Source organism: Pan paniscus, chromosome 9 (genome assembly GCF_029289425.2).
Source record: "Pan paniscus chromosome 9, NHGRI_mPanPan1-v2.0_pri, whole genome shotgun sequence".
NCBI lineage: Eukaryota > Metazoa > Chordata > Mammalia > Primates > Hominidae > Pan > Pan paniscus.
Window position 1 is genome coordinate 42345441 of NC_073258.2, and position 12305 is coordinate 42357745.

Here is a 12305-nt window from a genome sequence, read left to right on the forward strand (position 1 = left end):
TCGCAGTTATAGTTCATCTGGCCAATGAAATTATGTTTAGGAGACAGTAAATAAATTATACTGAAACTTTCCTTCAAGTAGAATTAAATTTACTTCACAAAATCATTATTTTTGAACCTGAGCATTCTACAAAGGGTAAGCCTAATGAGAAGGAAAAAATACCACAGCATCCTTAAACATACATCTAAAACTCAAGTCAACTAGTCAAACAGGACCCTGTAGAGATTGATTTTGTGACTAAAGAATACTGTCATATTTTCTTTCTTAGAAAGCAGAAAATCTAATTACCTTCAAGTTTCTCACATTTGAGCCATACTACAAATGAGTTGTGTCCAGGTACAGAAAAACCGACAATATTTTATTTATAATCTTATTTTTAGCTTTTTAACTACAAATTCTGGTTCTAGAGTTGTTTAAAAGTCATGGGTTTTATAGATGCTCATATGTAAATTAATCTGTTGTTTGCTTACTTTCTTTTCTTTTCCATAGAATGGTCTTCCTCATAAATACAGAACAGGTCATTACATGAAAAATATAAGATCTTGCATTTTTTTCCTTGTTCTCTCTTAAAAATCTATTTCTAATATTGCATTCCCCATTGGATTACTTCATATGGGTATGAGGGAAAAAGAAAAAAATTAAAAAAAGAGAGAGAGACAAAATAGACTGGATCTCACCACTAGAATTCACCATAAAAATCTCAAAGTGTAACAGAATTCTTACAAAATTTCCTAGACCAGTTCTTTAAGGAATTGAGATCTGCTATGAAAAATATGGCAATCAGGGAAGGGAGGAATGAGATGTGGGAAAATAGTGAATAAGTGCAGCAAAAACAGGTTCTGAGGAATACACATAATTTTGTCTGCTTTAGATCACAATAGAATTTTTAATAAATAAATTTCTTTTCTTTTTTGTTTTTTGTAAAGACACTTTTTTGAAACAGTAGATTTAGCCCAGTCATTTGTGTCATTTTTAATAAACTGTCTTTTTTTTGATTGTTTGTTTTTTGTAACTCTGTAAATGTTTTAGATTTGAGTCTCTTGTACATTGTCTTTAGAGTTCATTCGGATCAATAACGGTTCATGCACTGAACTGTGTATTGAATTTATTGTGTTAACTGTTGTTGTGTGGTTGAAGGGAGATTTGTATGAGTTATAGTGATTTAGGTGCTCATGCTCGATAGCAGGCATGGGCAGGTGGCTTTCCATGGGTGTGTCTCCCGTAATCTCATCATCCACATTAATAATTTCAACAGTCCTTGTTGGGGCGTGATGGTTTTGCCGATGGTGCTGCTTCCTCATCTTGTAGAAAATGACCAGCATCACTGCAGCCATGAGTGTGATGGCCACAAAACACCCAATGATGATTTTGGTAGTCTTCATGACCTCATCAATTCCTGGGATCCCACTGTTTATATCAGTCACTGGGATGGTGAAGGTTTTCTCTGTCGACCTTGTGCTCTGTGGTGTGAGAGAGGTGGTCACATTGGTGGTCTCCCAGTCGACCACTGGAGTGGGACCCACATTGTTATCTGTGGTCCGTGCCTCATCCTGAGACGGTTCCATAGTCTCTACTGTGACGGTTGAAAAGTAAGAGAAAGGAGTAGTGGTTGCTGCAGTAACATTCAGGGTGGCTGAAGCAGTAGTATTCCCAACGGAATTACTCACCATACATGTGTACATGCCTGTATCTTGCACAGTTACATTTGTGAAATTTAACGTACCATCACTGAGCACAGCTATCCGCACTTTGTACGCCCCATGTGTCATGACTGTTCCATTTGGAGTAATCCAAGATACAGATGTCAGGGATGTGGAGGCTCGACATTTCAGCTCAGCTGCCATGCCTTCAGTGACATTGAGGTCTGCAGGGGGCTCCACAATCACCGGAGCATAGCATGTGAAGTAATTCTGGTCAAGCTCTCCAATGTACCTCCCCTTTAGATTGGGAGGAGTGTTACACCGGGCACAACAAGCTGTGTTGGAGGGGGCCATGTCTTTTATCCACCAGCTGAGCCACAGTATGTCACAGTTACAGTTCCAAGGGTTGTGATGTAAATGTATCCGCTCTAGATGATGCAAGGGAGTGAAGAGGTCATGAGGCAGTAATGTTAGATTATTGTGTGCCAGGTTGATCTCCACTAGTGACTGAAGGTTGTCAAAGGCATTCCGTTCAATCACTTGAATCTGGGACTGTATCATCCACAGTTTTTGAAGGTGCATCAAACCCTGGAAAGAGCCAGGCCTGATGGCAGATAAATGATTCCCAGAAAGATCCAGCTCATCTAGTTTTATGAGCGGTGTGAGGTTAGGGATTTCCCGAAGGTTGCACATGGCAAGGTTCAAATACCTCAAGTTGGACAGACCTTCAAAGGCACCTTCTGAGATGTATGAAAGTCTTTTCAATTCCCCTAAGTCTAGTCGGCGCAAAGAAGGAATTCTGTTAAAAGCATAAGAAGGGATGCTTTCAATGGGGTTGTTTCGCAACCAGAGCTCCTTCAGTTTAGACAAGTATACAAAAGCTCCATTCGGGATGGTAGTAAGACGATTGTCAAAGAGTTCCAGAGTGTTGAGGTTCGCCAGACCATTGAAAGCCCCAATTTCAATGGTTCTGATATGGTTCCTACTCAACTGCAGGATTTCCAAGTGCCTCAAGTGCTTGAAGCTGTTCACTTTGATGATCTGGATTTGGTTCTCATGGAGGTTCAGCAGCCGTGTGTTGGTGGAGATGCCATCCGGAACCTCACGCAGGTTTTTCCGAACACAAATCACCTTGCTGAACTGGTTGCTGCAGGAGCACACAGAAGGGCAGGTCTGAGCCCGCACCAGACCAGCCACCACAAGAAGTTGAAGAGCCAGCAGCACCACAAGCAGGGGGTCAAATAGGGCCCTGTTAAACCTAGGACCTATCATTATCTGCTGTGGATGTAAGGTCATCTTGTTCAACATTCATAATTTATCTGGTGTTGGTCCTTCTGGAATTCAAACAGTCTGCAAAATACAAGCAAAAAAACCAGTTATTAGATTAGATTTATTCTAAGTGTCTTTCTGGAGTAATGTCGGTGATATAGTGTATCAGCTAAAGCCATCATGTGTCAGACAAATTAAAAACAAATCTAATATCCTTTATTAAGCTATGTGGTTCATATTTAGAAGAAAATGTACCTTTAATCCAAATTAAAGCCCACATTCCATGAGATGTATGACCACAGAGTAAGGGGTCAATGAGGTAGAGGACACTAATGTATTGTTTACCAACCAAATGTGGCCCAAATGCATGAGGACATATAATACATACCCTACCATTAGCTTCAATGTCCACAGCAGATTGAAAAGCTTAGAAAATAGGACTTTGGGGCTATATCAAACAAACTAAAAGCTCCTTTGCAAAAGTAGTAATAGCTGACATATTATATTGAAGGTTATTTTATGTGCCAAGCACCATGGGCTATACACTTCACAAACAAGCCTGTCTGGAAATGGTTACATAATTTGTGGTTCCCAGTGCAAAATAAAAATGTAGGAAGCCTTATAAAAAAGTGTTAATAATATCAAATCAGTAACAAAAGACCACTAAACCAAGTGTGGGCCCATATAAATGTGGGTTTCTTTGCAACTGCACAGGTTGTAGGCCTATGAAGCTGGTTGTAATCCTTACAACATTTCTCTGAAGTAGGAATTGCCATTCTTTTCATTTTCAAAATGAAGAAATATCATCATAGAAGTGACATTCAAGAAGTCACATGTTTAGTAAGTATAAATCAGGGCTCAGATGCTCATTAGACTGATCCCAGAGAATATGATCTCAGATGGTCCATAAAAATGTTGCTATGAGAATAAAGGTAAATGCAAAATATTTTTCACAATTTCTTTAAAATACCTTCCCTTTGGGGGTGACCTCAGCTGTAAGCACTGGCAACTTAATTTATGGTACCTGTGAAGATGCACTGAAACAGTGACATGCACATGTATATATAAACTTCTAGAGATTCTCATATACCAACTCATTATAACATAGCTGACTGCAGCCTATAAGCAGACATATCACGTTAACTATTTTCCCATGAAGCATAATTTTTATTTACAGAAAAAAATAGTTATAACAGGACTATTATGTCTTGTGTCCCTACTCTTACTGGTTTTGAGTAGATTTTTGGGAAAGAAAATAACTCATCTCCTGCATCTCTTGTGGCCAAAGGAAGTCTTCCAAAGGAGCTTATGTTGTTACCAAGTATACACCCCACTCAGCTGGCTTATTGTGGACTGGGCACCTGTGTAATAACTTCCCCCAAGTCTCTCAACTCAATAAACAGTGTGTCTTCTATGAGTCTCTTGGAAAGAAAAAAAAAGGGGAGGGGGGCCAGTGGGAGGGGTCACCACATTTCAATTCAAAAAGGCACTAATGTAGTACCCATTATGTGTCACCTTGAGCAAGTTACTTATCCTTTCTGTGGCTTAATTTCTCTCCCACTTGCAAAATGGGAATGAAGATATTAATATTATATATCACATAGGGTTGTTGTGAGGATAAAATGAGTTAATACAGAAAAAGGACTTAGTACAATGCCTCTCACATTGTCAGAACTCAATAAATGTTAGATATGATTATATGATAGATATGGTTATTATTTCATATTAAAAATATTTTTAATATGAAATATTAATTTCATTATAAATCCTAATTTCATTATAAATAACAGTAATCATTATAGTAATCATATATTTAGATTTATAATGAAATATTAATTTCATTATAAATTTTTAATATGAAAATATTTTAATATGAAACAAATTACCATTAAATTTAATATTAAAATAATAATGTAATATTAAAAATATTTATAAGTATGAAATAACAAATATAATTATTACTTATATTAAAATATTAACAATAAATTAATATAAAATATTTTATTATAAAATAATCATATCTAACATTTATTGAGTTCTGACAATGTGGGAGGTATTGTTCTAAGTCCTTGTTGTTGTTTCCTTCAGCCAGATATTTTGCTAAGTAGTGGGCATATAAGGATGAGGAATAGAATCCTTACCTCGTGGGAATTTAAAAGGTGAGACAGATAAGCAAACAGATGAAGTACAATGATATATGTTCATTGCTATGACAGAAGTCCACATTGGCACAAGAGCACTAACATCAGAGCAACTTAATCTATGCCGGAAAACCAAGGAGGTTTCAAAGAAGATGGATATCTGATCTATATTTTGTAGAAGCTGCTGAGAAAAGGAAAGAAGGGCATTTTAAGCACAGAGGGATCAGCTGAACCAAGGCAAGCAGACATGAAAAATGCTAGTACATCCAGGGAACAGTAAAAAGTACCCTCTATCAGGAGAATGGAAGGCCTGAGGACGAGAATGAGAAAGGAAGCTGCAATAAGATCGGGTAAAGACTCTTAGGGGTTGGTTACGTCAAACTTAAGAGTCCCAATTTTATAGTGCAGGCAACATGTTTTGTTTTCAGAAAAGAATGCTATCATCGGCTTTGTTTTGAAAAATGATGATGAGAGGTTAATATGGGGCACAGACAAGCAATGGAAGAAACTAGTGGCAAGCAGAGCAATTAGGAAGACCTTCCTGTTGGCTCAAGTGAGTCTTGGAGAGAAGCCAGTGCCAGAGAGCGATCCAGTTTCAAGGCCAGCCCTTCCTTGTCTACCACCGAAGGCTTGAGGAAGAAGGGCTGGCTCTTTTTTAGGACATGATCCTTTCACTAGTGGTGAGATCCCCAGTGAGAAATAGTTGCATTTACATATCCTACAGAAGGTAGAGAAGAGGCTTTTTTCCCCTCAGTAATAGGAGATGCACTCTTAAGGAAAAGCAGCTGTCATTAGCAATCCTTAAACATATACCCACGTTTACAAAAACACTGTAAGGAACGTTGGTCTTAAGAAGGGGATATTTAAAGTCCTCCATTGCTTTCTAGCTTCAGAGGCTTTTGTGTCCTTCTCTATGACAGCAAAAAATACTTGACTAATAGATTCTGAGTTACTGTTTTTTTTCCCCAGCCTTCTAAGGCCAACCAACTTGATTCCTTGCTTGGAGCTGTTGCAGCTCTAGATTGACTTTTCACACGATCTGGTACTGTGATTATTTGTTTCTGGGTGGTTTCCTCCATCAGCCTATGGACTCTTTGAGGACAGGGGCCATGCCTGATGGATTCCTCTTAGCCTATTGCCAACACAGTGCCTGGCATACTGTAGGCACAAAATGAAAAGATATTGAAAAATGTATGACAAAGCATACTGTAGGCACAAAATGAAAAGATATTGAAAAATGTATGACAAAGCAAATATCTAATCACAGCCCTTTGCATATATGTAGTCACATGTTCTTATGTATTAATCATGCCTTTTTATTTTTTGTGTTTTCTGATGTTCTAACATTTGAGGCCTTGCTGATCCTAGAGAGGCTACCCTTTCAGGGCTAGCAAATTCCTAGAAATAGTCAAGGACTTGCCTATAAGCATGACTTTCATATGCAAACCAGCCAATCCAAAGGTCAAACCCCAGTCACCTTCTTTATCAGGTTCTCCCAGGACTCTTAACACTCACACCACCATTCCCCTGCCCTAATCACCCCACGTCCACTTACCACTTACCAGACAACAAGGGACAGCCCCTATGTCCCAGAGCCTGCCAAAATTGTTCAAATTACCCAATCATAAGACCATTTACCCTGCCTTCCCATAAAACCACAATAAAGGCTCTTGCCCACATTTTCTACTGGCTGCTCCCTACTGGCTGATCCTGCTGCTTCCCAGTGTGGCCTCCACATGCTGTGCCATGCCCTGCCTCCTGGGAGCTGTGAGAAAAGCATCACTTTTTAAACAGCAGCCATCTCCTGATCTGTTGCTTCACTATAGCTAAATAATAATAAAACCTGCATTCTAAAACAATTACTAAACAAAAAGGCCTGGCTCATCATGTCAATCCTGTTAACAGGTTTTATAGGACTACACCCCTGCCCCATTTATATCATGACAACAATGTGGTTGGTAGGTTTCACAACCTAAGTCAGAGTTATCCTCCTTGTAAATTTAAATATGGCCTTAAATAACTCTTGTATTTCCATTAGCAACAGAAAGCTATCTGAATTTCAAGTAATCATGACCATCGAAAATTTATCATTTGAGTGATTTAGTGTAGTTTTACATATGCCCTCTCTCCCTGAAACAGACATAGGTTTCAGGGGGAGAGGGCCTATGTTATTAAGGTTATTGGGCATAAAATAACATAGCATGCAAAATCCCTGATACATAAACAAATTAATATTTTTAGGGTTGGGGTCCCAGGGTCCTGTTCCTCCATTCTTTCTCCCATTCCCTACCCCATAGCCCTTCTCAGAATCCTAGGGTCTCAGGCAAAGCAGGTAGAAATAACTGGTTGACTGGAAATAGCACAAGAGTAAAGAAGATAATTTCTTACTCTGCCGTTTGCTACCTTTTTCTTTTTAAAATGTGAGGCAGTAAAGGCAGCCATGCTCAGTGGTCAAGAGAAAAGGGTCCAATGTGAGACTTCTTGAGATCATATCCCTGTTTGAACCTCAGTGACCTTAAAATTGAGAAAGTTACTTCACCTCTCTATACTTTACTTTCCCCATCTGTGAAAGAACACTGTTACCTACTCAAAAGACTTTGGTTAGGACTGTCACATAATACTGTGTTATGTAAAGTTACTGACTCATAAGAAGCAATATATAATAAATATTTAATGCATATTAAAAATAAAATGATGAGACACTCAGTTTCTTCCTATTTTTTAAGACAGGAGCAGCAATAATATCGCTTATTCAAATTTGTGGTAAGGATTTCTTGATATAATCAGGAACATACCATCAGTAAAACACACGCAACAATGATATATTGCTATTACTTAAAAGGTATTTGCATCTATTCTTTCTTACACTCCGGGCTGAGTTTTATTTTCTACTTCTTGCTTACTTCAAGGTCTTTGTGCTATTGCAATTAATGAGATTTTCTATAAATCAGTCATAAGTAATGCTTTAAGAATTATAGCTGGTTCAGAGCTAATTTATAACCTACAGTGAATAATGCTTGGTACATGCACTGAATTAAATCAACTACTATCAACAAAAGGTTTTTTACTTTAATATCTAAATTATGTTACTTTATATCAAAAGCCAGTCTTCAACATCTCTTTCATGATGTTTTTATCACATCAAAGGAAAATTAATTTAAAAGTATGCACTACCCATTACAATGTCATCTGACAGCATTTATTTACATATGCATTTGTGTGAGTTTTGAATTAAACTATGATACTTTTAGCCTTGTCCCAGAGGATATCTTGACTTTGTCAATAGACTTTCTTCCTTTACTACCCATGCTTTAGTGCACTGAGAGCTGCAGTGAGAGACACAGAAGCAAGTATATGTGAAAGAGTTAGCTTACGGAGATGCTTTCTTAGCACAGTATCATTGCTAAGTCATCATAGGCTTTGTCTAAACATTAGAACTAGTTTGTAAGCAAGGAGGGAGAAAGATGAATTCAGTTAACCACAACTGTACCTCTTCTTTCCCTCCTCACATTATCCTTAACAAACCTCCCTAAACAGGAGAACCAAAACTGCTTAACCCTGGACCCTAAGACTCCAAACCACACCTTACCATCTACATCAACATGACTTTGCTGTTCCACTGTCTGTCTTAGCACCTCTTTCCTCTTCTGGGGCTCTTCCACCAAAGCAAATGGCTTTACTGATCCTTATAGGAACTTCCCTCAAAGTTCTATCCAGTCTTTCATGGAAAATTCAACAGACATCTGTGCTCAGATTTACTGAATCTTTTGACTCACCTTGCTGTTTTCTTCAATCCTGAATTGTTGTGTCATAATTCTTGTATAATCCTAAACAAGTTTCTACATTGAAAAACCTTCCTAGACTCATACTTCCAATTCTTTTTTTAAAATTAAATTAAATTTTAAGTTCCTGGATACATGTGCAGAACGTGCAGGTTTGTTACATAGGTTAAACGTGTGCCATAGTGGTTTGCTACACCTATCAACCCATCACCTACGTATTAAGCCCCGCATGCATTAGCTATTTCTTTCTGATGCTCTCCCTCCCTCCACATCCCAAACAGGCCCCAGTGTGTGTTGTTCCCCTCCCTGTGTCCATGTGTTCTCATTGTTCAGCTCCCACTTATAAGACAGAACAGGCAGTATTTGGTTTTCTGTTCCTATGTCAGTCAAACTTCCAATTCTTAATAAATTCTGACCTAATCTTCACAGTTCCACTCACAGACACTGCCAAACTTTGTGAGGTGGTTCTTTTCCTTACCATCATAATCAATAAAGTCAGCTCTGCTTTATCAACAGGTTATATTGATGATATTTCAGGAATTACCTTTTTACAATACACAAGGTGTATTACTCATTTAAAATGTGATTGAATCTCAAACAATATCTTCACCCTCCCCCCACCCAACAAACACAAATTTGTTGCCTACCCAAACATCCTACTCCCTTACTCTTTTCTAAGAAAATTTTATATAAAACATTTACTCCCATGCAAAAACAAAACAAAACAAAAAATATATATATATAGATATAGGTCTATATACTTTTTTATATCTATATAAAAAGTGTATGTGTGTATATATATTTATATATATATACACACACACACACACGCACACACATATACTATTTTATCTGTTTTGGGAGAGACTGACCCCAGTACTTAAGGGTGAATAGAGTTTCATTTAAGCTAGAAGTAGGCAAACTTTTTCTGTAAAGGGCCAGATAGTAATTATTTCAGGCTTTATGAGCCATATGATCTCTTGTTGCAACTACTCAGTTATGCCACTGTAGCAGCCATAGACAAAAGGTATATAAATCGGCATGGCTGTGCTCCAATAATACTATTTATAGTATAAAATGATATTTTTGGAAATTGTAGCTAGAGCAATCAGACAAGACTAATAAAGGACATCTTGGAAAAGAAGAGGTCAAATTATCTTTGTTTGCAGATGATATGATCTTATATTTGGAAAACCCTAAGGACTCTATCAAAAAACTGTTAGAACTGATAAATTCAGTAAAGTTGCAGAATACAAAATCAACATACAAAAATAAGTAGCATTTCTAAATGCCAATCGCAAACAATCTGAAAAAAGAAATCAAGAAATTAATCCCATTTACTATAGCTATAAATACAATAAAATACTTAGGAATGAAATAACTGAAAGATCTCTACAATGAAAACTATAGAACATTAATGAAAGAAGAAATTGGATCAGACACACGAAAAATGGAAAGATATTCCATGCTCATGGATTAGAAGAATCAATAGGATTAAAATGTCCATATTACACTAAGCAATCTACAGATTCAATGCAATCCCTGTCAAAATACCAAAGACATTCTTCACAGAAATAGAAAAAAAATCTTAAAATGTATATGAGACCACAAAAGACCCAGAATAGCCAAAGCTATCCTGAACAAAAAGAACAAAACTGGAGGAATCTCATTACCTGACTTCAAATTATACTACAGAGCTATAGTAACCAAAACAGCATGGTACTGGCATAAAAGCAGACACATACACCAATGGAACATAATAGAGAATCCAGAAACAAATCCATACATCTACAGTGAACTCATTTTTGACAAAGGTGCCAAGAACATACACTGGAGAAAGGACAGTCTCTTTAATAAATGGTGCTGAGAAAACTGTATGTCTATATGCAGAAGAAGAAAACTAGACCTCTATCTCTGGTCATATAAAAAAATCAAAATGGATTAAAGACTTAAATAGACATTGTAATGAGATATCATCTCACTCAAGTTAAAAGGGCTTTTATCCAAAGACAGTAACAAATGCTGGTGAGGATGTGGGAAAAAGGGAACCCTCAAAATGTAAATTAGTATAACCACTAGGGAATACACTTTGGAAGTTCTTCAAAAAACTAAAAATAGAACTATAATATAATCCAGCAGTTCCACTGCTAGGCATATATTCCCTAAAAAAGGAAATCAATATATGGAAGAAATATCTGCACTCCCATGTTTATTGCAGCACTATTCATAATATCAAAGATTTGGAAGCAACCTAAGTGTCCATCAACAGATAAATGAATTTTTAAAATGTGGTACATATATACAATGAAGTTCTATTCAGCTGTAAAAAAGAATGAGAAACTATCACTTGCAACAACATGGATGGAGCTGGAGGTCATTATGTTAAGTGAAACAAGCCAAGCACAGAAAGACAAATTTCATATGTTCTCGCTTATCTGTGAGAGCTAAAAAGTAAAACAATTGACTAATGGAGATAGAGAGCAGAATGATGGTTATCAGAGACTGGGAAGCATAGTTGGATGTGGGGAGGCAAAGGAGGGATGGTTAATGGGTATAAAAATATGGTTAGACAGAATTAATATGATCTATTTGATAGCACAATAGGATGACTACAGTCAACAATAATTTACTGTACATTTTAAAATAACTAAAATAGTAAAATTGTTGTAACACAAAGGATAAATGTTTGAGGTCATGGGTGCCCCATTTATCCTAATGTGATTATTATGCATTGTATGCCTGTATCAAAGTATCTTATGTATCCCATAAATATATACACCTACTATGTACCCACAATAATTAAACTTTTTAAAAAAAGAATATATATATATAAAATATATAAAAATAAATTCTATTTCCTAACCATTTAAAAATTCACAAACATTCTTAGCTCACAGGGCACACACAAAAAAGTAGCAGGTTGTCTTGCAGGTTATAGTTAGCTAAGCTCTTGTCTAAGCAAAGATTGATAGTACCATTCCTGCTTTCAGAGACTAATGAGGTCTGAACATGTGACACAATTTGGCTAATAAGATGTGAGGGGAAGTCAGCTGAGGGATTTCAGGAATTTTTTTCTCCCACTAATAAGAAGAAAAACATGGGGAAGAAATAATTCTTTGTTCTGTTTCTAGATATCGTTGAGGGTAAAAGATGCCTAGAGCTGCTGCAGCCATCTTGTGGCCAAGAGGGGAGGCAGCCTGAGGACAAAGCTGATATATCAAGAAAGAAAAAATGAAAAAATGGAAAGAACTTATATCTTTGATATTTGTGATAAGCAGCTGAATTAATGAACCCTGTAACTGTTTTTCCTCTGGACTTCTTATTATGTAAAATAATATATTACAGTATAAACAGTTATTATTTTTCTGGTTACATGCAGCCAAACCTATCCTCACACGTTTATGTTCATTTCTTCTCTCTCTCTCTCTCTCTCTCCTTATTTCCTCAGCCAATAGCAAAGAAGAGGGAAACAT

At 36.9% G+C, this 12305-nt stretch overlaps 1 protein-coding gene across 20 annotated transcripts in view; it reads right to left on the reverse strand.

The window, feature by feature from the left end:
• Window positions 1–337: 337 nt before the first annotated feature.
• The window catches only part of LRRC4C (leucine rich repeat containing 4C), a 1357112-nt gene continuing 1345144 nt past the window's right edge, over window positions 338–12305 (reverse strand). For 19 of the 20 annotated variants that reach the window (XM_057299145.2, XM_063608149.1, XM_057299144.2 and 16 more), the window contains one exon: window positions 338–2990. In XM_057299145.2, the coding sequence (XP_057155128.1) occupies window positions 1026–2948 (1923 nt within the window). In that variant the 5' untranslated portion in view covers window positions 2949–2990 and the 3' untranslated portion in view covers window positions 338–1025. Of the gene's footprint in view, window positions 2991–5050; window positions 5230–12305 lie in introns of those variants that run through there. The other variant, XM_034932415.2, reaches the window with a different exon arrangement.